We start from the raw sequence: 27,296 nt of genomic DNA, 5'->3' as shown, positions 1-27,296 counted from the left end.
CCCCAGGGCAGGGGCCTGTGGGGCTGGCAGGGATGCTGTGTGCTCTGGGCATCCCAGAGATTTGTTCCCTTCCAGGAATACTTATCTACTGAGCATCTCTGCGAAACATTGGTCATGTCTTATGAGAGGAACTCAGGCACAGAGAAATTAGATCTTCATGAGGAAACCTATGGCAAAAGAGAGAGTTGAAGCTAGACCTCCAGATTCCCATGTTTATCATCCTAAAACACAGCTTATTCATAGAATCACAGAATCGTTAAGGTTGGAAAAGACCCTTAAGATCATTGAGTCCAACTGTTAACCTATCGCTGTCAAGTCCACCACTAAACCATGTCCTCGAGCACCACATCCACCCGTCTTTTAAATACCTCCAGGGATGGAGACTCAACCACTTCCCTGGGCAGCCTGTTCCAGTGCCTGACTACCATTTCAGTGAAGAAGTTTATCCTAATATCCAACCTAAACCTCCCCTGGCGCAGCTTGAGGCCGTTTCCTCTCGTCCTATCGCTTGTTACTTGGGAGAAGAGACCGGCCCCCACCTCGCTACAAAAGGTTTTTCTTGCTTATTCGTTCCTTCTAATTAATAAAGCAACGTAACAGGCCGTGATTTTGCCCTGTCCATACATTTAAGTTTCACATCACAGGAACCACCATGGTAAATAAGAGTCAGCAAGTTACAGACATTATCAGGACACCAGTGGGAAGTACCCCATACTTGCCACCTGGCAGAGTAAGAGTAAGGACAGAAGCTTGAAGGGATGAAGCACGCAGGAGGGACATCGCTGTTGAGATCCCTGGAGCAAAGCTGTTAGCCAAGAAAAGGACCTCATCTTTAGAGTGGAAATCCCACTGCCAGGCAAGCTGGGGATAAATGTTCATTAGAGAGACATTTCTCTCACAGTCTACCTTACTGAACCATGGGATTGCCACCATGTCTCCTTGGAAAACAAGAAGGGACATGAAAAATACAGGGCTAATTGGTTCTTTTTGCGACCTCCACAAGCAACTTCATACCTCCTGTTCACTAAGTGGGATGGAATATTTCTGCCCCCTTCCTACCAGGCACAGGCACTTGCGTATCGCTCAGCCTCACGCACAACCAGTGAGAAGGATCTGGTCCAGCTCTGCAGCTCTGCATAACAACATCCTTGGCTCTTTTTGTTTTGCTTTCTCTAAAGGAGAGCTCCCAAAGCAGTCAAATTGATTTTAATTTGTTTTTAAAGGGAAAAAGAGAAACAGCTTAGAGGTTGAAAATGTGCAGTGAACAAAACAGCTGTACTGTAAACCTCTGAAAAAACATACTTTACAATGGTAATTACGACAGATTAAACAATGAGTGTCATCAGTGTGATGGTACAATGCACACAATACTAACTGTTTCCTACTCAAATATTTGCAGACATCTCCAATTTTTTATTTTAATGAAATCTCATCTAACTGTTGAATCGACTTTAAGAACCATCCTGAGGCTCACAAGAGCTTTCGCTGTCAGAAGCTCTGTCAAGATATTTGAACTGCAATTTGCCCCCACTGGTTCCCAGCTTGAGCTAGAGGGATGCTGTAAACGTAGCTTTTTAGGAGGTGGCGAGTCTGAAAAATCACTGCCTACAGAGGGAATGCTAAACCCTGAGAGGGGCTGAGGACCTATCTTGCTCTACAGGTACAACAGGAATTGTAAGGACCCCCACACCTTGAAGAAAACTTTCGGTACGGATTTCCTCTGCTTCTCAAACATACACACGCAACTCTGCTGCTGTGTGATTAAGCTGTCCTCTGTGGATGGCTGAGCACCTGGAATCCTTTCGTCATTCAGTACATATGTGCATGACAAGTATGGGCTACAACCATGAAGCCAAAGAAAATAGATCAATCCCTTTGAGAACTTTCGGAGAGCTTCCCAGCTATTGGATGGGGAGTAACACAATTTAAACAATGATACATTAATTAATGCTAAATGACAGCATGCAAACCCATGGGGTTTCCATTAATACCAAATGAGTTCATGACGGTTTATATCAAATAAAAGGAAAGACTGACGGTAAAGCCTCCATGTGCTAATTTAAGGAAATTGGCTTTGCATGTGCTGGGCACTATGCAAAGAATATTCAATGGGCTGAATCCTGAGGCTGACCCTTCACTATTGTTCTGTGTTAAGCAAAAATGTCTATTGGCTTTAATAAGAACTTTTTTTTAATAAAGGAAATCACCTCAGATGTGACCCTTGTGGATATGTCTCACTGTCATGTTCAATATAGTTGTCTAAGCTCCTGTATTTGTGACATCCGGCTTCCTGTTGGCTCTCGCAGTGTCATTCTCTCTCAAGTATTTGCCAGATTTTCCCATGTTTCCTTTAAGTGTCTGCTTGGACTGAGTTTCCCCAGATCCAAAAGAGACGATGAGGACTGCTCAGTACAGAAGAAGAAGCTGTGTTTTGCCGCAGTCCCATTAATCCTTTAAGAAATTTGGAATCAGAAGGCAGGCTGGCATGGGTTGTATTTCCAAGCTGGCTGTGAAAGCCACAGATTCACACATATCTTAAAGGCCAACCAATTTTTCCCCCCTGAGGTAATGAGAAAACAATCCTGTGTGCCACCCCTGCTGACTTTGCAGAAGTAACTCTGCCATAAGTCTTAACTCTTACCACCCTGAGAAAGTAAAATACCGAGAAGAGCAATGAAATCATTTAAAACACAGCAAACAGACGGGTGTTTGCCAAATGGAGAAGGGCCACATGACTAGGCAGATAATGTTTATTTTAACACTCCTAAAGTCTGCTAAAGATAGTAGAGAATGAAAATAAACGTGAGAGCTATCATACTGAAGTAAGAGGAGCTAACAAGCATCTTTAGGGTAGCAACGCACGGGAGGTATTTTGGAGCTGTACGTCTGAATAGATTCTGTACCAGCTGTTCTGATCACCCAACTGATGGGGCACTTTGTGGACAGGAGGGTACACCCTGAGAAGTGGGGAGAAACCATGGTATCCTTCATTTTGATGGATATCAAAACGCCTGTGCCAACAATATCGCTGCAACTGTTCCTAGGCTGCTCCATACATCATTAGGTCTGGGTCAGCACGAAATTAAGGATCATGAAGTAGGATTTGGACACAGGAAACAGCAAAGCTCCCTGCAAAACTCTGCACAATATACAGAAACATATGCAAACAGTAATTTCTGAATAGATTTAATGTTCTCATTTGACTTTATTCCTTTTTGAAACCTTCTCTAGATTCTTCAAGAGAGAAACCTAAATATATTGCAAAAATCTCAAATGCTTTGTTCATGTATTTTACAATTCTTCTTTTTTTCTGAACTGAAGAAGAGAGTTCATGAAAACTGACGGAGTTATCGAAGGCTGCCATCCTTATTCCTGAATTTCTGTCTGTTTATTGCCCTTTCACAAGTGGCTGACTCAACAGACAACTGAGAAAAGACTAAATAAGTCTTCTCTGGGTGGCATTTTAAGCTGGGGTATTTTAAGAACTACTATTATGTTGCAGCTGAATATTCCAGCAGACTGTCTGACCCCCTTCTGAATCAGAGTGCCACCAGGCTAAATATTTGCACAAATTCCAAGCATCACCCTGCAGATTCTGCACAGAGAAAAGCAATTTTATATGCAGGTGAACAATGGCTCTTTACTCCAGCATTTGATCCGTACGAAATGCAATCTTTAGAATGACACCAGCATAAGTAGATTTAATTGCAGATCTAGCAAAATCCATGTTTTCTCAAGATCTTTTTTTTTAAGTCATACTTCTCCATCCATAAACAGGTATACAACTGTATAGAGAGCTCTCTTTGTGTAGAGAGATCAATAAATCTGAAATTTTACAGAAATTAAGGGCAAAAGAAGGCATTTCAGAGCCTTCAAAAGATAGATTTGAACCAAAGTTGCTGAGTTGCTGCTAATGATACCAATTGTCTGGGTTGGAATTTTTTTGAGATGAAATGTGAGTACTTCAAACATACAGATAAGGTCAATGAAAGACTTCACTGAGTCAGCAAAATTCCTCAGTCTTCCAGTCTTTTAGAAAAAAACAGAAGAATTGAAGTCAAGTTCTAAGAAAGGAGGACTGAAGAGATTGCACTGAGAAAAAACAGAGCTATTTTTAAAAGATTACTGAATGTAACTAATGTAGATCCTAATACGTACTTGCTGTCTTTGGGGCAGTAGCAGGTAATGAAACTTGGCCCCATAACCCTGCCTCTCTGAGGCACGCCTATTTTCTAAACCGCTCTTTTGTGACATGCAATCTAAAGAAGCGTTATCACAGGTCTCCTTAAAATGGTGGTTAGTAGAAACTAGGACTGGTGGAAAGAAAAAGGTCTTTTTTTCTAACTTGCAACTCAACAACAAAATGTTGTTTTCCACTTATTTTGAAGAGAAATATGCTCTCATGACCAGAGGATTGACTTAATAAAACACACCAACAAGAACAAACTTAAAAATCGATACCTCTTTCTATTTAAATAATTGTTCTGTCACTAACTCGCTGACTGATCTTACACAGCTTATTAACACCTATAGTTTTCACAAGTATTCAGTAATTTTTATTTATATCGTCTGTGCAGAATGAAATACAGGAATAGGGCTGATTTTCACGGACATGAAACTGAAAATTTCAGTTGGGAGTGCAGAGGCTCAGCATTTTCAAACAAGGCTTTGGGTCCTCCATAATTTACCTCCTAACTTCAGTCGCAGCTACCACACACAAAGATACGTCTCTTGCCTACACAGGTTGGAAGTTTCAAAATTCAGAGGTTAGAAATCTTGGACTAAACATCATAGTCACAGTATGCCCATCTGTAAAATGGGCAAAATGCCTATCCATCGTCTTCCCGGGGAATCTTGAGAGCGACTATTTGACCACTGTTAAATACGTCTGTCACTTTCAGCGTATCAGGGGGTCTTTTGTTATTTTTCCTTTACAGAGAACTCAGGCCCTCCTGAGATGGGAACGGGTTGGAGGAAAAGGAAGCACAAGAAAAGCAGATGACTGATGGTAGGAGCTGAATCTGGCAGCGAAATGGACTGGCCATTTGTTTCGTCTGCCACAATGCCAGTACAATGGCAACACCCGAACACTGGCAGCCTTGAGGGCAGGGGACTTGTACCTCTTTCTTAGACTCATGTGCTTAGAATAGAGGCAGTGGAGGAACTGAGAACTTAATTATTTACTTCTTAAGCCCTGGTCACAATTCAGAGGTCAAACTCCTTAACTCTCTTCTCAGACATAACAGCTAATGAAAGGTGTCCTTTAAATAATAATGACCAAGGGACCTGACCAACAGTGAAGGGTTGGATTCTTTAACCATTTCCCGCTGGTTTCTGCTTTTCTAAAATGCGATTGTGGTTTGGCAGAGGAAGGAAAAGCAAAAAAAGAGGGAATAAAAAAAACAACCAGAGAGGGGATTGGTCTTTCTTTTAGTTACTTCCTTGGTGGTAAATGGTGAGGGTGTATTGTAACTTCAACCGAACACCATCAGTTTAGGATACATTGTTTTAAAGTCAACTTACTAATTGAACAAAACAACTTTCTTCCCAGCTCGGCAAGTATTTGCTGTGCCTGTGGCAAGGAGACTCTGGTGTCTCAAGGGGACTCTCTTTGCCAGGCAGGAGGAAAGGAGTGAAATTCTCCACAAGGGTGTCCACCGCAACTCCCAATTTACATGCAGACAGGAGAGAAAATAGGAATTTGTCGATGGATGTCCAAGGCACTCAGGCATCACAGACACGGAGACATTAAATATGAAGAGGTGACATTATAAAAACGTAATTAATGTAGAACCACAGGTTTTAAAATCTCGGATATGTACGGGCCCTCAGCTGCGAGGAGACTCTTCAGCACACAGCCCTTGGCACAGACCTCGATGTTTCTCTTGGGTTGGGAAGAGGCCGCAAAGAAGCAGAAAAAAGTTTAACCGTTTTCGCTCCCTGCCGGCACAAGCACTTCTGCTGACCGACGGAGCGCAGCGTGCCACCCCACCCCTGCCCCTCTGGCAGTTACTCGTGACCCACAGTGGGGAAAACACCACCAGGGCCTCGGCTGCTGCCTTCAGAGCCGAGAGCAGGGCCACGACAGCAGCCGCCGTGCTACACAGGGCGCTTGCGAGCAGACACCAGGGAGCACCCGGTTTCCACCGGCTGCGCCCGCTGCCCCCCACCCGGCCCCTCACCGCAGCCTCCGGCGAGGGCAGGCCGCAGCACGCCTGCCGCGAGCCGCCGCTGGGGGCACACAGGAGGCCGCGCAGCTCTGCTCATCTCCCCACCCGCGGGACGCCCTCAGCGTCCCTGGGGCCGTGCTGCCCCTGGGCTGCAGCGGGCGCCGGGTCGCGCTTCCCGCGCCTGCCCCGGGACGCCACCGCCCACCCGGCGGGGACTACAGCTCCCAGGGCGCCTGGCAAAGGCGCGTGCCGCGGGAACGGCTCCCCGAGGCGGCGGGCCGCCCTCCCGCGCCGCTGCTCTCGCGAGAGAGCCGGCGGCCTCACCTCGCACCCCTCGTGTGCGCGCGCGTCTCGCGAGCGCCGGGGCCCGGGCCCGCGCCCGCCATGGCGGCGGAGGGGCTGTTCGCCCTGGAGCTGCTGGTGGAGGCGGTGCGGCTGCCGGCGCCGGGCCCCGCGCTGCGCCCGGCCGTGGCGCTGCGCCTCCTGGACTTCCCCACCCTCCTGCTGCGCCCCGCCGCCGCCGCGCCGCCCCTGCGGCCGGGGCGAGCCTTCCCCTTCGGCCGCGGCAAGCGGTGCCTCTTCCGCTGGCGCCGGGGCTCGCTCTGCGCCGCGCTCCGCCGGCGGCCGCTCCGCGCCCTGCTCTTGGCGCTGCCCGCCGGGCTCGCCCCGGGGCCCCCCCGCCTCCTCGGCAGCTGCGGCGTCTCCCTGGCCCCCGCCGCCGCCGAGCTGCTGCAGCGGCCCGGGGCGCCTGCCTCCTGCGGCCGCCGCGGCTGCTTCCCGCTGCGGGACTCCGCGGGCCGCCCCGTCGGGGATCTGGTCCTGGGCTACCGCCTCACCAGCCTGGAGGCCGGTGAGGAGCCGCCGAGCCCCGCCAGCCCCGGCGCTGCCACGCCGCCTGCCGCCTCCCCTGCGCCGGGGGGCGAGGAGGAGGAGGAGGAGGAGGAGGAGGAGGAGGAGGAGGAGGGTGGTGAGGAGCTGGAGGGCAACATCTTTTGCCCTCCCGTGCTCTACTACAGCCGCGAGCCTGCTGAGCCTCGTCTGCCGCCAGGGGCGGCGGGGAAGTGGGAGCGTGTCGAGGCCTGGAGACCGCAGGAGCAAGACACGGGCCAGAGCCCCCCGCGTCCCAGTGCTGGGCCCTCGTTGCTGCACCCCACCAGCCCTCGACAGCTCCACAGCACCCTGGGGCAGCTGCCGCTACTCAGCGCCTTGCTGGCAGAGCTGTCGGTGCTCGCCCAGAGCGCTACGCCTGCTGCTGCCCACCCCCATCTGGCCTGGCTCTACAAGGCCCCGGCGGGGGGTGGCGTGGCCTCACGGCCCCCCAGCCCCAGCCGCTCCTCTGCCCTCAAGCCTGCAGGGGCACCTGCGGGGCCAGGTGGGAGCAGCGGAGCTGCCAGCCCTCGATTCAAGCACGGCCGGCAAGAGGCCACCTCACCAGGGTCTTCTCGGGCTGGGGGAGGCCCTAACAAAGCTGTACCCCAGGGAGAGACGGGCCCTGAAAGGAACTGCAAAACCAAGGAAAACAGACCTCCCAGAAGGAAGCTGTTGTACGGGCTGACAAATACACTGAGGCTATGGCTGCAGCAGACCAATCCTGATAAGCTGATAATTCATGAAAGGAGAGAGCAGTACAGAAAAAAGCAAATGGAGATGCTGAAGGAGAGAAGCCATTTATCCAAAAGAAAGCTGCTCAGAAATGCTGGAGAACAGGATGTGGTTTCTTGCAGGCATTGTAGTAAGGGAGAGAGTTCAAAGCAGAATAATCAGTTTGATAAAACTGTTGAGACTTCATTACAAAACAGTGCTCTCACAGAGTACGTTTCCATGACAGGAGATGTGTCTCCTGACTTGCAGAAACAGGCTGTTGCACGTCTATTGAAGAATGATGAAATTGCAAGCAAGGAACGTCCATGCAAAGTAACTACAGCCCCCTTACTGGAGGAAGCTGTATTAAAATCTGCTCACAAGGAAAAGTATGCCAAAGCCCAACTCCCAGCAGCTTTCCCATCAGATGCTAATGCAAAGGGAAGTAATGAGGAAACAATACGCTTAATCCACCGTAAAACCACGGAACTTGATGATGCGTCTGTTTCAAGTGATCATAAACTAAGCCCCAGCAGGAGTGTTGAAAACAACTCTGAATTCATATACTCAGATGACTTTGTCGCTAGTCCTGAGAACACAGTTTATTCAGAAGATTTCACCAGTGCTGAGTGTACGGGCAGAGACTCAGAAGCTCTTGACAGCAGTCCTGAACCTCTGTGGCTTGAAAGCCCTAAGCGAGGTTGGTCAGATACAGAGCCGGAATCCAGCAGGTCCAGAATTTCAAAGACAAGTCAAAGAGCTGAAAGTATTTCAGATCTTCTGCCAGTTCCTTCAGTTTCATCTCCAGTCCAGTCTTTGAAGAGAAACCACGACTTGAAAACCAGCAAGGGAACTAGCGGTGAATCTGTTGATTCAATTAATGATGCCTCCATTCGAGCAAGGCTATTAGGTGAAGAGCAGGAAGCCCAACAGATCCATAAGGAAGAGAACAGGGGTGATCAGCATTTTAAACAAGTATCTACACTGAGAAGTAAACAAGATGATGCCGATCTGAATATCGGAAAGGGGCAGACCTCTGCAGGAAAAAGCCAGTCAGTAACTCAAGTTAGCTCTTACTTGCCATCTAACACATCTGATCTTGAACTTAGTGTCCTGGAAAACAGTATGTCAGACAGAGAGGATGATTTTCTGGGAAAACTATGTGTTCCTAATCAATACAAAGGCATCAGTGAACTTGTAATAAACAAACTTCCGGGATACACAGTGTAATTACAAGTTTTCACTGTCTGGATTAAGACACGGTATTTAAAGTTTATAAGGCCTGTTACATGTCGCTGCAATATATACAAGTTAATTTAAGATTTTATCATGCACATTTAATATGTTTGTGAATTTACTTAAGACATTTTTAAAGTAAACTACTATTTGAATCTCTAATGAATGTCTCTCTCTTAAGTGGTACCTACAGCATGACTTCAGTGTCAGTATCTTAATACAGAAGTAATCCAAACAGCACAAGAAACAGAACTTATTGTCAAAAACAGAAATGAAGACAGAAGCAGCAAATGCAGTCAGTACCCACAAAACTTGTCCAGACTAGAAGTAATAACATACTACAGGAACAGCCAAGTACAAAATACCTTCCTATTACATTAAGTTTTCATCCCTCATGAAAATAGTTCCATGCTTCATTTTCATTACAAATAGTTACTTAAAACATACAGTTACAGCTAGTAACAGCACAGACTTTTATCAGCTAATCTTTTGTCATGATGTATTTGTTTCGCTGCTCTATCACTAAATACAGTGACCAGAACTAGATGAGCCCTTTTAGAGTTTCTTAGGCTGACGTTTCTCATTTAAGTCAGATTTTCACAATTTATTATAAAACAGTTTAAGAATTATTGATGACAGTAAATCTATATAATCTGGGAGAGCTTTGAGAGGTTGATGGAAGTTACTTGACCTTGAAGACTAAGGGTGTGCAAAGAGTAGGGGAGAGTGCAGTAAATTTTCAACGCTTCGCAACTCCCTGATTGCATTCTCTGACACTAGGGAAGGCGGGGGGTCAGCACCCACAGTCCAGAAGCTCGGAACAAACGAGCGTATTACATCATGATTTAAGGACTGGAGATAATGAAGAATTTGCCATGTCCCCTTTTCTGTTCTGCTGGTTGAACTATCTGTTGATCGCTTTTGATTTCTGGTTTGGTTTTATGACTTCCGGTTTGATCACTGAACTTAATGTCTTGTCTTTTGTTTAACCACTGAGTTTTTTTAGAGTCTGTATGCCCATTACAAATTTCAGGTTCTTTGACCTGAATCTGAAGAGAGCTCAAAATGCCTGCCTTAGTTTTTAGGTCTCTGTTGTCCCCCCCTTCCACTCTCTTTGAGTAGTTTGTCTCCTTTGCCAGCTTTACGTTCCTAACAGTCTCATCATTTAGGACACTGATCCTCAGGGCTAAATGACAGACTTACCAACTCCCCTTTTCCTTATAATTTACAATCTGACTTCTTTCCCCAACGTTTTCATTTCTCACTGTAGTTCTCCATGTACTTACTGCAAGAGCCTGTGTTTACACTTTAACATCTTGGAGGGATTTTTTTATTTCCATCCTACTATGTGTTTATTTTGTAGGAATGACAGTACCTCTCCTATTTAAAGTACTAACATCTGTGAGGATTATTCAAGTATCTGGTGTTGACTTCTGAGAACACCACTACTAATATTTTTAATCTAAAGGTAAGCAGCTGAAAGTACCCATATATCAAAGGATTCTCTGGCCAGAGCAATTCTTAAATGTTATTTAGGGTGCCTCTGTTTCATCAGCTCCATTCCAGACCAAAATGTATTTTTTCCTTTTTTTATTCTAATGCCATGGTCGTCTTTGGTGCACACGCATTCCGACTATTTCTGATTTTATTAATGGAATAAAATCTTGCAGTTCTCATGGGCAGAACTGTCATTAAAATACAATGCTGCCCAACCACTTTTACTGTGTGGCTATTTAAATGAGTTACTAATGCTAAGAGTCCATGATTTGAAGATCATTATTTAAAAAAAAAATATTTTAAAAATAAAGTTTATTTTCAACCGCAAATGGGTTGAAACTCAAGGGCAAATTCCCAGTCCTGTTTCTATCCCCTATCCCATCCTCACTTTTCAATTTCCAGAAGCGAATATGGTAGGAACAATATTTCTTTTGTTTAAATAATGAAACTAATCTCTTTTCAGCTAATTTTGTTTGGGATAACATTTCTAATGTTTACTGTGTAATAGCATTTATAATTTTATCAGGAGAATGATGAAAATGACAGAAAATGCATACTAGGAAGACAATAGGAGACATTACACAAGAACAGAACATCAGCATCATTCTCACATCTTTTAGTTTGGTTTTACCTTTTCAAATATAGACTCAAGGTAGTCATTATGGAACGGAGAGGTTAACAGATAGTTTCTACCCTCTGGGATAATAATCTTTTCAGATATTATCTATGTTGATGTGACAGTAAATGAAATTTTACTTAGTATTCAAACAGCAACTCCCAGTCAAGAAAAATGTGAAAGAACTTCATGGCACTCATTTATCATTGAAAACTCATAAACCAATATATTGGCAAGAAGTACCTGCTAATGACAAGAAGGTTCTATATGTCAACCCAGCAGAGCAAAACAGATATTTACTATCAGTATAAAATAATTTAAAAAAAAAGGCGGCAACAAATTCCCTTTTGTACAAATCCTATAATAATCTACGCTCAACTACATTATACTAGCTAGCCGATTTTGTCATTATAACTTGCATCCTGTACCCCTGTGATGAAGTTGTTAACGTCAGAGGTTTAATAAGAGATTTCTCAACTTTAATGGAAGTATTACGCCGTTTTTTCCTAAAGACATAATTTCTAAATTGTAAGGGCTAAACTGTATGTATTATGTTTCTGCAGGGGACATGGCAATATGCTGGGAGAAGCAAAGAACAGTAGCATATCCCCCGCAGTTCTTGCACAGCCTTCCCAAAAGTAGCATAGATACTTCAGAATACGTGCCTGTTTTTCAGATACCCTGTAAGCATCCCAAGAAGCAGAACCATAGTGGTAGAGGTGGGGTGTCCAAGTGAAGTAGCAGGAGAAGTGTCAGTACTCTCTCTGGTAGCTCTGTACTACTTCTCTGATTCAGTCCTAAGAAAGCCAACGCATTGGAAAACTACTTTCCTAGAAAGATCTCAACTAAAACTGTTCCCTAAGGACTGTTTCACAGACTAGAAAAAGAGAAGACAGATGAAGAATCAAATCTTGTCCCACTACACATGAAAACCCTGATTTGAAAACTCAGCTTTTTGAGCAAGAATAGCTACATTTTCTACATGCGTTCAATCCATGGTTCTTTGTCACAGTTCCTGGAAAGATTATTAATTAGTACTCACTACAGTTTGGGCCCTTATCCACCGGGAGACTGATATAAAACCAAAATGGTTTCTTACAGTCCCCCAGCCATCTGCTTGTAAGAGCTTTCAGTCGTTACTGAAGGTTGAGCAATCCCCACAAACACGGGTCTCTGTTGCAGATTTGTTACATGCTTGACAGTGCCAATGGCTAGTCACAATGCAAGGCGTCACAAACCCAAAATATTTACTAAAAGCTCCCTATTTTCTAATTTCCCATAGCCCTCGGAGATTTCATATATAATCATATTTTGACTGAATTTGCTGTCATTTTCGTTTTGAACTCATTGACTCATTAACTCTAAAAATTTCCTTGCTCCACACTGTTAAGCAGTAACTATAGTTACTTCAAATGCAAGTTTTACATTGTTGTTAGTTACCCTTTAAACTTTGTTACAGTGAAATTAAAATGTGAGAAGTAATTACCTAAGTTTATTCTAGATCCTCACTAAACAAAGCCATCTAGCTTCTTACTTTTGACTTGTTACTTTAGCAACGGATCTTTGCTTTAAATCTGCATGATGTTCTAGAAATAAGGTAGATGGGTGTTCAAAACCATAGTTTTATTGCTTAAGATAAGGATGGTTAAAGCAGCTCAAATAAAATTGAACTTAATGTTTCATCACAAGTCGCAAACCAAGAAATAAACTCTTAGATATACAGATTAATTCTTTTCAGAATTTATGACCCTAAACCAAGTTTGCTATGACTGTCTTTTAAACAGTTATTTCAGCATACTATTTATTAAAATAAATTTAGATAGCCAGTACTATATAACTGACGGTGCGATGGGAAGAGCAGGATACCAAGTACTGACAGTTTGGGTCACTTTACCTCTTCTACTGTAACATTTTCCTGCTGTTAGGTAGTTGTGATCAGTCTTATTACTCAGTCAGTAACTAGGAACATTTTTAAGAAGTCCCAGGCAGGCATGTTTCCTCCACTTCATTTTTTATTCCTCAGCTCTCAGCACTCTGATTAGATGACACAGTTTCTTTTCTGTTTGTCATTTCTCTGATGATAATTCCTACCACCTATTTTACAGTTTGTAATCCCTTCATCATTTTGGAAGTCCTTCTCCTCAGTTTTCTGAAATTACATCCAGCCTTGGTAACTGTACGACTGAATTTTTTGACTGAGTTACTCATTCTTACTACTTCCATTTTTCTAGGTTCCAGTATTCCTGCTGGAATTCCAGATGCCTGCTATTGTAATCATTTTGTTTCTCTTTGTGTAAGTGCTGCTCAGAGTTAAATGCTAGTCATTATTTGGAAATCTTTGGGACTTTGCGTTCCTTTTCTCAGCATTCGTCACCAGGATCTACTTTACTGCTTGCTCAGCTTTTGATTGTCTAGAAATAAGTCAAATCATTGAACCTTACATTCACATCCTTAAAAGGTTTTGTTGACTTTTACATGCAGGATCTTCACCAGCTCCTGTGAAATGTAACACCGCTCATTCAGAGCTGTAGAATGACCATCCAGGACTGTGAACATTGGCCCGTGGTTATCAGACATCAGGTTTCTCCACCTCTCCCAAACGCTGCTTTTAATCCTTTTCTAAAGTTTTTATTTCCAAATTAACCTTTCTTTTCAGATGACTGAGGCCATCTCTGTGAGAACGGATGCTGGCTTTAATTTAACATACATATAGAGCTAATGGCAATCACATCTGCTATAGCTCAGGTTTGCTACCAGCTAGCTGCTTGCATTTTCCATCCTCCCTTTTAGTCAGTATACAGTTTGATTTTTAATTTCGGTTTTGTTCACATTCAGATTCTTCCCTCATTTTAAATTCCTTGTATGTATGCAGTTCTGTTATGCTGAAGTCACCCAGATGAGTTGCAGCTTCACTGCCTTTTTCTTGTTTGGCATTGACATTCACCTGTATTAAACTGTTTCTGTTTTGTTTTGGCTTTTATGATTTCACTTGTCTGAATTTTAGATGACAATTGTAATACAAACCTCCCCTGACTTTACGGAATTGCTTGCATTTTCCCAGGAGGGTAGTCAGTGTTCTCTATTGGTTTCTAGAGGATGAATTTGAATGTCTCATGCTGGAGAAAACAGTATTAATCTTCAGTGCTGCAGAGACCTCTGCAAGTGATTCACTTACCAATTGTTTAAAATAACATGGCTTGGATGAGGAAATGTTTAAATAACATCTGAGATACACATTACTCCTAACTAAATTAACATTTAAAGATTGATTCAGTTACAGTAAAAAAAAAAAAAACAACACAAAACCTAAAATGTTAAGTAAAAAAACTTCAGATGTCTATTATATATATTTATTCTAATCAGACGTTTTTCAAACATTTTGCGTGATAGCCTAGTACACTTCCTTCATACATTGCAGTATCTGAGCTAAATCAGGTAAGAACTTGGGTCTCTACGTATCCATTAACAGAAGGTAGCAGGTTTTCAAAAGGAAGTAAAGTTATTTACATGGTCAAATCCCCTGAAATTCCATGGGAATTAGTCACCTCAAAAAAAGGTGGCAGAATGGAAACCCATGCAGAGGGCTCTAACAGTATTGTCTCTTGGAATACAAAAATGTTTTTGAAAGAAGATAAGTCATGCTTCAATAAATATTTTCAGAGCCATTTGGAAAGTTTAATGGTATTGTGATTGAAAGAAACTCCCTTGGTGTCAAGGAAATTCCAGCTCTTTTTCTCTTGTCTTTAATGGTTGGCAGATTTGGTATTTTTCCTGTCCCTTACCCTTATGTACTAAAAGTACATAACCTTTGACTCTCCCCTAAATTTCAATGCCACCATGCAGTCCTGCCTGTTATTCCTCACAGTATATCCAGAACCTTACTTCAGCCCCTCCCCGCCAAATCCTGTTCCTTTCACCTTGATGCCTTGCCTGTTCCAGCTTCTCATCACATATGTCATGCCATCTCTAAAACTCAGCTTGCCCATACTTATCATGCAAAAAAATCTTCAAACACTTCTCAGACACCTTCACTGGCTTGTGCTCGTCTTTGATATCAAACTGAATCTCTGCCCAGTGTCTGCTGGGCTCTGCATGGTTTATCCCCTTCCTGCTTCCACGCACCTTCGTTTCCTACTCTGTCCCCATTTCTGTGTAACTCAAGCTTCTTCCATTCTCCTAAAAAATTTTAAAAATCTGGAAATTGCTATACATCTGTGTTTCCTTCCTTCACCTCAGTCCTGCTCCTTCTGCCAGTGGGTAGCTGTATTGCTTAGAGTTCTTGCCCACAGGAACATGCCAGACATAGAATTCAGGACAGAAACCACCAGATCATGGGCTGACCTTCTCTACACTGCAGTCCTTGACATTTCATCTGCTTACTCCTGACTGCTGGTGTCAACACTGGGATACAACTATAGTAATGATAATGCTGATCGAAATTGAATGGCATATGTAGTGAAGGAAACTCTTCAGGAAACACAGTCAAACCTTGCTAACCTAGAACACAATATAAGGGAAGCTCTGATATACCATGGGCTGCGGTTTCATTTTTCTTATCCGTTAACTCTAACAAGACTCAACAATAGAATTATTGTATGTAAGAAAATCTCGTTTCTGATTCATAGCCATAATTCATAGCCATTGCTGTACTCTTCTGAAACACAATTATCATCAGCCTTTTGATTGTTGCAGGTCTCTCATCTCCGACTGCTCCTGTAATGCTACTTTACAGCCCACCGAGCATTGTGCGGTTTTATTTGTGAAGTGGAATAGATGCATAGGGTTTCTTCAAAACAAGCATCTAACCAGTTGTCCAGGCTCCTTCAACAGAAAGGCAAGACCCCAGAAAGCAAGGTACTTCCGTACATTCCCTATATACCCATGTTTAATAACAAAATATTGGAGCAGATTCACTGTTACCAAAACCTTTTATCAACAGGAAATTTGGTTCATTTTCAATTCACCAACCTACTGCTTCCATGGTATTCATCACTGTTACAACACCACTTTTTAACTGCATACTATTTCAAATTTTTAGCTGTTGATTAAATTCTGTCAAATTACACACATGCCACGTGAATTTAGTTTGGGTTGATACAGTCAAGGGCTGCATCAAGGAAAGCACTAACAGCAACAGAGTCCTAACTGAAATTTCCTTTCTGTTTTTCTGAAACCTTGTATCAGTACAGGAGTCAGCCAAAGAAATGTCCCATGTCTGCTGCTGGCATTGCATTTCTATGTCCAGAACAATGAGTCATGGGCAAACTTAGAGCAGCTTGGTGAAAAGCTGGGGGCTAAGTTCCAGATGTTCCTCTGAAACTTTATGGCTTCTTTTGAAGTCTTAAAATGGAACTGAAATTCTCTTTCCCCAGCCTCTATGAGATTTCTAACAAACCAAAGGGAAGACAAAACCTAGTTTTCTAGAAAGTGCCCTTGTCTTCTTAAACATGCACCAAACCTAGGCACAGGAAAGCTATTCAAGGAATGTTTACAGAAACCATTTGAGAAATATTTTGAAGCACTTTCCCATTCCACTTAACATCCCAAATAATTTGAGAACAGCTTCCTTCACTGTATTTATTACTTCTACTTCTGATCTCAATAGGAAGAACTGTGAAGATACGCATTTTGTTTTGGTTTGAGTTTAGCAATAGTGTAGATCCCAGCAGTCCTGCTTTTACTGGGGCCATCTCACACAGGTCTGCCAACAGTTCCGCAACTGGAGTAAATACCAAAGTTATGGATCAGATGTACAGCATAAAGCAGAATAAAGCTGTCCTGATGCAATACTAACAACAGGAATTTGCTCCCTGCACTCCAGGTCAAAGAAAGTATGCCTTTCTGGGACAGCCCCACAGGCCTTGCATTTTGACCTGCAGGACATTAAAATGAAGACAGCCAAGAACAGGAAGGAGGGAGGAAGTTTTAGGGATGAGTCCCTCTTGGAGGGACCCTAGTTTATTTGCTTCTCCCCTGGCTAACTTAAGCATCTGAACTGGTCTCTCAGTTACCTTCCAGATTGCACAAGGAAGAGTTTGTCTTTTAAGACACGCTGGATAAAAATTACTTATATATCAGAAATGACAGCTTGGGTTGGGCTCTTAAAATGAGTAATAGCCCATCCCTGCACAAGACACCACAACTTGCTGATCTTTTCTCTTTGTCTTCAGTTTGGGAGTTGTCCCGGACAAAGAGTTGAAAATGAGCAGTATACACACCACCAAACACCCTTCACCACCCCAATTAAAGACAACAGAGTAAAGCAAAAACAACAGAAGAAGCAAAGAGGAAAGCCCTGCCACTTGAAGTTTAGAAATTGCTATAAAGCCACCAGTGGTGACAGGGATTACTTGTTCTCTCTTTTTTCCTCATCCTCCTGACAGCTGTTGGGGAACAGGAACAAGACTTTTAAGCACATCTGGAGGGTAAGTGCAAAAACGTCTCTTGATGCTCAAATGCATCAGCTAGGAAACCTCCCATCCCCAGTTGTGCAAGTGGTCAGGAAATCCCTCAGGCACCGTATCATGTATTATTACACTCGGTTTTCCAAAAGCTGTCTTTGTGATTGACCTCAGTTCCTATGTCTAAGTAGGCAGCTGGTTCTGTCATTCAGTATCACGCGTGTTACTCCTGAAGAGACGTAGGTAGTTATGTCCATTTCTGCATGAAAGCTCCCTCTTGCCATTTACTCAGAGCAGGCCAGATTCCTGCTCTTACAAGAATCCTCTGCAGCAACTTTACCTCCTACTGCTTCATTCCCACATGCAGTCACAGAACCAGCTACGAGGCAAAGGCCAAGCTACTATTTCTTCCTGTGCATGGCCAAAAAAGACCTCCAGGGACACAGGCAGGCAGGGAAGCGGAGTCCAACCCATGCTTGCAGCTTTAATGGCTTCAGTGATCATCCGCCTTTTCTGCCATGAGTAGGCCTGACCCGCTGCAAGGAGCAAGCTCATGACACACGCTTTTTCTAAGCACAGCACGGTGACTGTATTTCCTGGCCCAAAAGGTCCTAAGCAAGAGTTTGAGAAGTAAAGTGTGTTTATGCACATCCTCACAGTATGTATCCTTTCTTGCCTTTCATAAACCTGCAATGGTAGGTAGGTTTTCTCCATTTGTTTGTCCTGTTAACATCTACCCAATTGGGGTATCCCATCCTGCATCCTGTAAGGCATTTGCCTCAGGGTAAGTGTTACTTACATTGCCCATACTGATATGCTGAGACAGTGTGACTTGAATTACCTCCCTGATTGGATCACAGCTTTTACAATCTCAGAAATTCTCATTTTTGAGTAGGAACTCACTAGTTTATTGTGGTTAAAAAGCTGCTAGCGTCTTATTGATGATTTAGAAAACAAAACAACAAAAAAACCCCCAATTTTAAGAATTGCCTGAGGAAGTTTATTACTTTACACTGTTTAGTAAATATTGAAGCAATTCTTTTTACATTATTTAAACAATAAGATATGCATATTAAAAATTTGCAAAGTACATGTAGCAATTGTCCCGGTAAGAGCACAGACAACATCTGCTGCTATCCAGCACAGAATATGTGGACGTAACAATTAGGAACCATCTGGTGACCTGGCACTTTGCTGGTACAGGAATGAAATTTCAATTACGTTTTATTATCAGCAAGTGTTAAGTGACAGCTCCCACTTGAAACCCCAGAGCCAGTAAACTGTCCAAATAAAGAGAAGGATGTCACCCAGTTAATGGGTTGGATCACACTGCTTGATTACATACTTTGTAAGTAATGTGCTCCTGTCCCGTGTTCTTGGGCACAAATTGCTTATGCAGTTGGATTTTTAAGAAGAACTGGCCATATGGCAGGTAAATTGGGAATTGCACTGCAATTTACTGAGAACAGGGCAATACAATAGATGAGTCAATCTTCCCAGGTTTGACAAGCCAGGGTTGCATCTTGTGCAAGATAAAAAGAAAAGCCCAACTGAAAAGCTGCATTCCAACAATAAGGCTATGCCAGCTAGCACTGCAACTGTGTTCGGGTTTACCTGGAGCTGTGAAACAAAACTCAGAAGTGGGAGAAAACTTCTTCTCTCCTACCCCAACGCTCACCTTACTATCAGACAATGATTCAGGTGGTGGTCTTCAGGGTCCCAGAAGAAAACCAGCCCATCGGCAAGTTTCAAAAGAAAGAGATTATTAATGGGGTAGCAAGGGCAGATTCACAGTCTTTTAGCTATGAAATATGTTCCTATACTAGATGAAAAGGCCTTAGATTTCCTGTCCTCTCTCAGCCATTGATAACTCTTATTGCTATGATTGTTTTCTTTAATATTTAGTATGTAACACTAAGGGTCTGTCCAAAAAATATCAGTCACCTCATCCAAAAATGCTTCATCTTTTCTACATTACAGTTGAATAATAGTTCTAGTTCCATTAAAGAAATCGACCCTGCAGCTACTGACCCATGAAAGTTATTACAGATCTCAATTTTGTAGTCAAGAAACCAATTTGTGATACAATCACAGCACCTGGACAAGGTCTCTTCTGCTTCAACCAATCTCCAGTTGTCTAAACCAGAATCAAAATTTACAAATAAGAAAATTAAATCCAGATTGTGATCCACTGCACTTTGAGTTCATTCAAGAACCATTCCACAGACCCACACTGCTGAAGAGAGTTGTCATCTCAATCTCTGGAGAATTTCTCCAGTGCACATTCACAAATATGTGGATACACTTGACTTTGCAACATTAACCATTAACCTTAAAGTATCCATCAGCTTAAGAAGGAAAGTAGAGGATTTCTATAGATCCATTTTAAAGTTTCAGCAATTTTCCTCTTTTATCAAAGGTGACTGCGCAGACAGAAATCACTGCCATCCTCCACGCAACCAAAACAACACAGCCTTTAGATTAAGCTTTATTGCAGAAGTATAATATTGGTTATTTTTTATAGTTATGCTTTTTGGGCACTTTGTGTTAAGTAATGTATTTTTCACTCATAAAATTATTTCTCACAGACCCTATGTTTAGTAAGGCAGCAAGCTTTGTACAAACAGAAACTACTCTCAGTGTTGAAAAACCCTAACATAAATTGACTCTACTCCCAAATTCAAGCAAACATCAGTAGCATAATCCTGTTCTCAGAGTAAGCTCTGCTTGGAAACTAAATGGCCAAAGTGCTCCCAAGGGCAGCATTTAGTATTTTAGCCATTGGAATAATTTGTGGAGACTCTTGTAAATTTAATGAATTCCCCAGTAGTCAATCCATCATAGTCACTAATATGCTGGCAATATTGCTACTGATAAGGTTGCCAATACATTATAAGCCTTCATTTATTGCCTTAAATTTTAATTCAATGAATTCTGCATGTGAGCTCTTCTCAGATGGTGATACTTTGTGCTAATGCAATCATAGATGGGCCATTTGGGAGCATAACAAGAGTGAACTCTGTACACTTGTCAGGACATCACTGGGAAGGCAAGACATTTCTCACCCAAGCTTCTGTTATCTCTTACCTCCCTAAATCTTGTGCCTCTAAACTAGAACATTAATTAGATCTACCCCTTCTGGGCTTCATTTTATGGATTAGAGAAGACCACAGGGGAGAGGTCTGAGTGAAAACTCAGGTTCCCTACATATTCAGCCAGCTTTTAGACATGAATATGGAAGTGCTGAATTCAGCAGTGACACACAGAACTACAGGCAACAGCGCCTGAAGGACTCAAGACTTCATCTAATCCATCCCCTTGCCCTTAGGCAAAAATAAACTTGTAACTACATCATCCCTGACAGATTTTTGTCTAGCTCATTTTTTTAAAAACCCAGTAAGAGAGATCATGCATCTTCCCCAGGCAACATGTTCCAGCGCTTAATTATCCTGAATGTTAAAAGTTTTTCCCAGTGTCAAACCTCAGTGTCCCCTGATACAATTTAAGTCCATTATTTCCCATCTTATACACTACAGACAGAGACACCAAGTTATTCCCTTCCTTGTTAAGGGAGCTTTCTGTGTACTTAAGACTTGCCTTTCCTCTTGTTTTTTCTCTGGACTGAGCAACCACAGCTCTTTCAGCCTTCTCTCACAGGCCACTGGTCATTCTTGTTGTTTTCCCATTATAGCCGTACACATCTTCCTTGCAATACAGCACCCTATGCTATACACGGTCATTCCAGTGGAAGTTTCCCTAGGACCTAGTAGATAGGAAGAACTACCTCACACACCTTTCAGTCTCTCCCTATTTACTGTTATCTACAAGTGTAATACACATCCTTCCTCTTTTATCAATTAGCTGTTAATGAAGATATTGAGTATGCCTAGAGTCATAACAGACCCTTACAATGCCTCACTACTACTTATTTCCACTTTGGCAGTGACCCATGGAGAACTATACACTGAGAACACAAAACCAACCACATGAGAAATTTCACATCCAGAGCATGTTCCCCAGCTTATCTGCAGGAATGTCAGAGCATCCTAATGTCAGGACTTGTGACATCTATTGATTCTCCCCTATCCAAACAGTCTGTTACACGGTCATAGAAAAAAAATAGATTAGTCTGATACAATTTGTTCTTGACAAATCTATGCTGGCTATTACTCATTTCCTTGTTAACTTCCAAGCACTTACAGGATGTTTATGTGATTATTTGTTACAGCATTTTTCCTCTTGGATTTCAAAAGGAAAACAGTCAGGCAACGTGCAGGTAATCAGTAGTAAGGACAGTCTGTCCAGAAAAACAAATTATGAGTAAAGGCACACAACATACCTCAGTAGCTTATGTCTATAAGCAACCAAAACTCTAATAGATCAAAGTGCAGCTGAATAGCAAAAATAAAAGGCTTTAAAGCGAGACTAAAGAAATCCTTTATGTTCCGTACTCATCTTTACTCACTGTTAAGGTAGACCCACCAGAACACACAGAAACTTAATAATGTTAGCATTGAACCATAGCAGTATGATCAGACTCATGCAAACCCCTGAACAACTTTGCCTTAACAGGATGACTCAACTGTTACAAAACTACACTAACAAGACAAGTGGTTCAAGATGCTCTAAACAGAAGTAAGTATTTACATGAGTCACAATAGAAGTTACATTTCCACGAAGTAGAAATTGCATTTCTGTGTAGGCTGGAAGTGACTTACGGTACAGATTTCTCACCATCAGTGCTTAGGAAGAAGTTTCGTTCCAGGTGTAATCAGGAAGAGGATTATCACCATCTGTGAAGCATCAGGCACTGGGCTCTTGCTGGCAACAGGAGAACCCAAATCAGAAAGAAATTCAAATGCTTACAGGGACGTAGCACTTAGGTTACATTGAAAATAATAAACTAAGCAGGGTCAGAGCACAGACTTATGCCCTGGTAAATGAACAACCATGCTGTTTAACAGCCTGCATCTCACCAGCTGGGCTTTCGTTGCACCCAGCAACCCCGTCCCACATGTGCAGGCTTGGTTTGGGGGACAGCATGGGCTAGGGGCAGTTCCCAGGAAACACACCAGATAAGACCGTCTCTGTCTAGAAGAAAAACAATGTGACGATATTGAAATGATCACGACTCTGCCACTTGATGATGGGCTGGAAGATAGATCTCGGCCTGCTGTATTTACTATTATACATGTAGCCTTGGAGCCCAGCCTGGAAACAGAAAAGGTTTCCCAGAGTGGTATAAAGAACCTTACTGAGAATCTGTGACAATCTCAGAGAACGCCTCTCTCTACCCAGCCCCTCAGTGCCATCTCAATGTTGTATTTTTGGCTTAACCTGCCAAGCAGCTTGCTCTCTGGCTCACCACACCAAGAGGCCAGGCTAGGCATCCAATGGTTCATATGGAGAGGGCAGGGAAAAGGACCCAAATCCCTGCAAGCCTTGCCCCTGGATCCTAGTGCATGCCTGGGTGGAGGAGCACAGCTCACTTTTTTCCCCATCCAAGAACAGCATATTCCTCTTCAGTTTATGGCAGACCCCAGTCTGCAATCCAGGAGAGATAGGTATAAGCCCCTTTTCCCTAAGGAGGGGGCATAATGTCAAAGTGATCTTTTTCCCCAAATGACAGGGCCCCTCCAAATCCCAGCTTTCATGGTAGAGAGTCTTACAGAATCATAGAATCGTCAAGGTTGGAAAAGACCCTTAACATCATCGAGTCCAACCATTAACCTAGCACTGCCATCTATACCATGTCCTCGAACACCACATCTATCCGTCTTTTAAATACCTCCAGGGATGGGGACTCAACCACTTCCCTGGGCAGCCTGTTCCAATGCTTGACAACCCTTTCAGTGAAGAAGTTTTTCCTAATGTCTAACCTAAACCTCCCCTGGGGCAGCTTGAGGCTGTTTCCTCTCGTCCTATCACTCGGTACTTGGGAGAAGAGACCGACCCCCACCTCGCTACAGCCTCCTTTCAGGTAGCTGTAGAGAGTGATAAGGTCTCCCCTCAGCCTCCTCTTCTCCAGGCTAAACAACCCCAGGCCCCTCAGCCGCTCCTCATAAGACTTGTGCTCCAGACCCTTCACCAGCTTCGTTGCCCATCTTTGGACATGCTCCAGCACCTCGATGTCCTTCTTGTAGTGAGGGACCCAAAACTGAACACAGTACTTGAGGTGTGGCCTCACCAATGCTGAGTACAGGAGCACTATCACCTCCCTGGTCCTGCTGGCCACACTATTCCTGATACAAGCCAGGATGCCCTCTTGGCCACCTGGGCACACTGCTGGGTCATGTTCAGGCGGCTGTCAACCAACGCCCCCAGGTCCTTTTCTGCCAGGCAGCTCTCCAGCCACTCCTTCCCCTGCTTTTGAATGTAGTTCAAAAGGCAGAGATATTGCAGGTCATCACATAAACTTCAAAAATAAAGCAGAAGGTAAAGCCAAAAATGTGCTTTAATGCCTCCACGTCTCACTATCTCCAATCTTTACCTTCTTCCTTGGACCTGAGACCTCCAGAACTTCTCTTCACTCAACCCAGTAGAACCAATTTACTTAATCATTGCTTTAAACCTCCCTCCACTATTTCCTTCCACTTGTGTATCCCTTCATTACATTTCACCTTCCTACCAACATTTAAGCATTCTCTTTTAAAATTTGTACAAGCTCTTTCTGAATTTTCACAGCTGGACTAAGATTATATTTCCCTCAAATAAAAAGCTGCAGCACCCTTTCCTCCCTTGATTTTCAATACTGTTTGGATTCAAGCCTGCACTGAGTCACACACTTCATGCAAGAGACAGAAGCTTTGCAAAACTTTTGAGTTTTCCATTCATTCATTTTGACCGTTCAGTCAGCACTTTCATACCTAGAAAATCTTTTTTAATGAAAACATATTTTCAGTTTATTGTGATCTGACAAACTACTGTGTCTTGAGCACCAGAATGAATAAAGCTGAGTGACAGACAACTTGATCAAAGACCAAAGTTAAGCTTCATGTCTCAGCAAATAGTGGTGGAATCTATAAGATCTAAAAGAAGATTCTTTGGAGTGCAAGGAGAGAGTATTTCAAGAAATGTTTTTTAAATAATCCCAAATTTAAACAATAATATTGTTAAGAAGATCATATGGCATATCACAGATGGACCAACATTTGCATGAGACATCAGTAAAGGAAGAGAGAAACATAACGTTCATAACTTATAAAGCTATTCTCCAGTTAAAACCAGCAGCAGAATTTGCAAAGCCAGAACAGAGATACAGCATGCCTTCTTTCATTGCTTATGCACGACTCCTGCTTTAGTGTGCTTAATAAATCATTCTGAACCTTGCATTCATACTGGATTTTTAAAAAGATCTATCAAACAGATAGTTCCTTAACTTCTGTATTTGGAATTAATTTTGCTTTAACCAATCAAAATGTATCCTTTAAATACACACTTAAACATGTAACTATCAGAGTAGGAACTGCTATTTTTAATCTTAAATTTGCTGCAAAGCCATATTAGTCCATTCCTATTTCACAAGGGAAAAAGACAGTATCACCCATAAATGTACTTTGCATTTTCTGATTCAGTTTGATTTCACTGTTCATGGATAATCATTAGATGTGACACAAGAGCTTAATATGGTTTTCCTTAGCACTTTCCCTACAGAAAGCTATTCCATGGCTACTGGGATAGCATAGAATATGTTTGTGTGTTATGCTCTTTTTCACATGGTCCATGATAAGAAATTAACTTTTGACTCTAAACTTAGATTCTGTTCTCAAAAGGATAAAGTACGAAGAGCCAACTCGGAAGTGGATTTGCTCAGGTGGTTTGGGATATCAGTAACAATTGTTTTAAGCATGGATATAGGGCTTTTAATACAGTTCCTGTTACATTATTCAGGCTTGAATCTATTATAAAAAAAAGTGAATTTGTAACTTGTAAACAAAGGAGGAAAAATTTCTTTACTAAGTCAGATTTCCCAAGAGCTTGGACTGGAGGCTTCTTGGCAACAGCAAGAGCTTTGCCTTCTGTGTTACTCTCCCTTAGGCAAAAGAGATGAGTTGCATGCTTTTACAGTGTGGAGATAAATTCATTTGATGTCAATTTTTAGCTGGAACCTATCAGATTTAACAATGGAGGCAACTTTGAATTCCAAGAGTAAATCCTTGTTTAGTGCAAGCGAGGAGGGAGGGAGGTGCAGATCTCAGCCTTACAGATTGGCAACAACATGGAGAATCTGTCATCTTACTAAACACATTTAATATGCATATTTTTTGAGTCAGCTATTCTTAGATTAATTTTCTTTGGACGCACCACATTTTAAGGTGTTAGTCCACAGAGCATAAAAATTCAAGAGTAAGAAGTTGTAAATTATGGAACAGATCTCCCTTCAACAGAGGGCAAACTGGAGAGTTTATCGCAGAGCCAGAGCACAATAAAGCCCTGTCTTTCAAAGATAAGCTGAAAAGACCTTTCCGTTGGGAACTAACCACTTAAATAATGCTATGCCAAGTTTTAAAAGCTGTTTTATCTAGGACTTTACAGAGTGGCTGTACTGGGTATAACTAAAGGTCCAGTAAAAAGTATAAGAAAAGGGCACATGTAGAGTAGCCCTTCCTCACTATATTCCCAGCCTTTGCTGGATGCATTGTCCCAGCGACACATCCTTGACAACATGCTGATGATCCCTGCAGTGCTGAAGTAATCATTTCAGTCAGCTGCATCCCAGACACCCTTGCTCCATCCTTTTATCCTGTGGGAAAGCACACATGGGGGTCTCTCAGATCCTTCTGACTTCCATTATTTTCCAAGGGCCTGTGGTGGAAACATAGCCCTTCTTCCAGAGGAGAGACGGAAAAAGCAAAGGATGATTCATGACATACACCTTAGTTAGAATTTTAGAAAAGAAATCAGATCAGGCTAACTGGATTTGTAACACTGGAGATATAGATACTTTTAGGCTGACCTGAGGGTCAAGATAGCGCAGATCAACTAAGAAGGATTATAAATTTAAATTAGGTTCTTTTAAATGATTGTTATTGTTCTCAGCAATCTACACATACCGTTAGTCAGTCTTTATTTTCAGTGCCACTGCAGTGAACTTTGGAGCTTCAGACCACCATACGGATGAATGCTGGATGAACACAAAGACAGGTTGAGAGCCTGTACGTAGCATCTCTTTCTGCACTCTTGGCTGATCAAGAATGGCACCCTGTCCATCTCTGGGGAGCCAAAAGCATTGGGCACAGAGTTAGTGTTATTTTTCTAAAAGACTGATTCTTTTCTTAGACCCCTACACTGGCATTGGCAATGATGCACAAGGCAAAAAGGACGGTTGCTTCTCCACAAGCTCCACTGAACATGCTCTCTCGAAAGCAAGAGGAGCTCATTTATATGGACGAGCCAAGCAAATGAAGAGCTGGAGTTGCTGACAGCACGCTGGAAGAGCTCTGGTTTTAGAATGGCTGCTGGGAACAGGAAGGCTCAGTGATCAGGCATCTCCATCCCTAGGTTCCCACAATGCCCCAACCTACTGTGAAGTTGTGAAAGGCTGTGAAACATTACAAGACTAACTGAAGGGGAAAACAGATCACTAGGCCTTTAAAATGTCTTCACTTTTCTCTGTCGTTTAGCACTGGTTCTACAAATAGGCAGAATATATAGTTTTGCCAGGCTCTTTTAGCCCCCTGAGAGTCCCTCAGGCATAAAAAGGTAGGCATTTATTTTTCCCTTAGATACCTCAGAGTTCAGAAACAGTACAGATTATTCATCAGTGTCAAGTTTTGAGCTTCTTCCTCCTCACAA

General features: G+C 42.7%; 2 protein-coding genes across 4 annotated transcripts in view; one reads left to right on the top strand and one right to left on the bottom strand.

The window, feature by feature from the left end:
• Positions 1 to 22,350, bottom strand: part of SIPA1L2 (signal induced proliferation associated 1 like 2) — a 246,090-nt gene extending 223,740 nt beyond the window's left edge. For all 3 annotated transcript variants that reach the window (XM_087776144.1, XM_087776142.1, XM_087776143.1), the window contains exon 1: positions 22,236 to 22,350. The gene's annotated coding sequence lies outside the window, so the exon portion shown is untranslated. The remainder of the gene's footprint in view (positions 1 to 22,235) is intronic.
• MAP10 (microtubule associated protein 10) lies at positions 6,552 to 9,143 on the top strand. Its single transcript, XM_009471247.2, has one exon. The coding sequence runs from the start codon at positions 6,555 to 6,557 to the stop codon at positions 8,979 to 8,981; it is 2,427 nt and encodes an 808-aa protein (XP_009469522.2). The 5' UTR covers positions 6,552 to 6,554; the 3' UTR covers positions 8,982 to 9,143.
• Positions 22,351 to 27,296: the final 4,946 nt, after the last annotated feature.

The sequence above is a fragment of the Nipponia nippon genome, unplaced genomic scaffold (assembly GCF_047370975.1).
Source record: "Nipponia nippon isolate SJK-2023a ecotype South Korea unplaced genomic scaffold, ASM4737097v1 scaffold_4, whole genome shotgun sequence".
Lineage (NCBI taxonomy): Eukaryota > Metazoa > Chordata > Aves > Pelecaniformes > Threskiornithidae > Nipponia > Nipponia nippon.
This window is presented reverse-complemented; position numbering and strand designations above follow the sequence as displayed.

Bases quoted from the DNA above. Each gene is read 5' to 3' on its own strand.
- MAP10 (XM_009471247.2), top strand. From the start codon at position 6,555: ATGGCGGCGGAGGGGCTGTTCGCCCTGGAGCTGCTGGTGGAGGCGGTG.